The 1349-nt window shown below is 52.8% G+C and overlaps 1 protein-coding gene across 1 annotated transcript; it reads left to right on the top strand.

The window, feature by feature from the left end:
• Positions 1-213: 213 nt before the first annotated feature.
• On the top strand, positions 214-1001 carry LOC112115337 (oxidoreductase-like domain-containing protein 1; the record flags this gene model as incomplete). Its single annotated transcript, XM_026646705.1, has 1 exon — positions 214-1001. A coding segment is annotated over one exon (516 nt), but the record flags the coding sequence as incomplete, so codon positions are not given.
• Between the last annotated feature and the right edge of the window lie 348 nt (positions 1002-1349).

Raw genomic sequence — 1349 nt, 5'->3', positions numbered from 1 at the left:
GTATTTAGACCCATCTCCTCCATCCCTAATACGGGGTTATTAAGTGCACTTGGTGGACCGAATCCTGCTTTTCTCCCTGCACCTGAGCTGCTCCTGGGGCCTGGGGCGCTGTGAGGGAGGCTGCGAGCCTTGCGCGCTGCTGGGCCCACCCCAGGGGCGGCTATCAGAACGATGGACCAGACCCGGCTGTGCGGAGCCCTCGGCGTGTGACCGTTCGATATCTCTTGTAAGTTTGTTATTAATTGCCAGGTAAATCTACAACTCTTCAGGTGCACGGAGCGCTGGAGACTGCAGAGATGTGGGTTTCCTTTCTGGGACGGGCTCCCTCGCAGAGACCACCTAAAAAGCTGCTTCTGCAGCGTTCGGCGCTTTTCCGTGGACCTGACAAAAGCAGATTTTAGCCACCATCTAAGCCATTCGGACACCCGAGGAGATGGCTCTCAGACTGATCCCCAGCAGAGCGACGGAGAGCCCTGCGCTGCGGGGGGCTCAGAGCCTTTGAAAGACACACAGCCCCCCTTTTCCAAGCACCCAACGCTGCTTCCCCCCACTAACTGCTGTATGAGTGGCTGCCACAACTGCGTTTGGATTGCATATGTACAGGAGCTGCAGAAACACTACCAGGATGGGGGAGAACAGGCCTTAGCAGCTGTGGAAAAGCACATAGAAGATGAGAACATTAAAATGATTTTAAAGATGGAAATCAGATTCCGCATGAAGAAAGACTGATGCTCACAGCCTACACTACATGGCTCCTCTTCTCCCATGGCACTACAAACTCCAGAGAGCGAGCGAGCCCAGATTTATTTATTGTCCCTTTTCCAAAAAGGCTCCTCATTTAACAGAGTTTGTCCATCTCCTTTTAAGCTTGGTTCTTGGGCTCGAGAACCCAGTTTGACTACCAGTTGGTAAAGGATTGCCATTATTTATTGGTATGAGTTACAGTACTTGGCGGAAATTCGGTGAGAATAAATTCATACCTGTGTGCTTGAAAATGTGAACCTCTTCTAGGCCTGTCTCTCTGTTCTGGGCTTGTGCAACGCCTACCGTGACGGGGCCCTGGCCCGTGACGTGGGCTCCTAGCTGCTGCTACTTCACGTTTTGTCTCCCGCTTACTCCAGTGGAGTCGCTCCTGACGCACACTGGTTTAAGAGTGTTTGTTTAACATCTAGACTGGCTGCCCCCACTTCCGGCTGACCCCAGAGCCCCGCCCCCTCCCCAAAGGGGACTAAGAATTCAGCACCCAAATCCCACCTTCTCTGGGCATTTAAGTCCCTTAGCCCTCTTTAAAACCCTGCTGTAGACTAGATAAATAGTCCTCTCTCTCCCCTGATGCACGGCCAGCTGGG

Source organism: Terrapene carolina, unplaced genomic scaffold (genome assembly GCF_002925995.2).
Source record: "Terrapene carolina triunguis isolate 2854851 unplaced genomic scaffold, T_m_triunguis-2.0 Scaffold39524, whole genome shotgun sequence".
Classification (NCBI taxonomy): domain Eukaryota; kingdom Metazoa; phylum Chordata; order Testudines; family Emydidae; genus Terrapene; species Terrapene triunguis.
The sequence above is the reverse complement of the archived record's forward strand: the minus strand, read 5'-3'. Positions and strand labels throughout refer to the sequence as shown.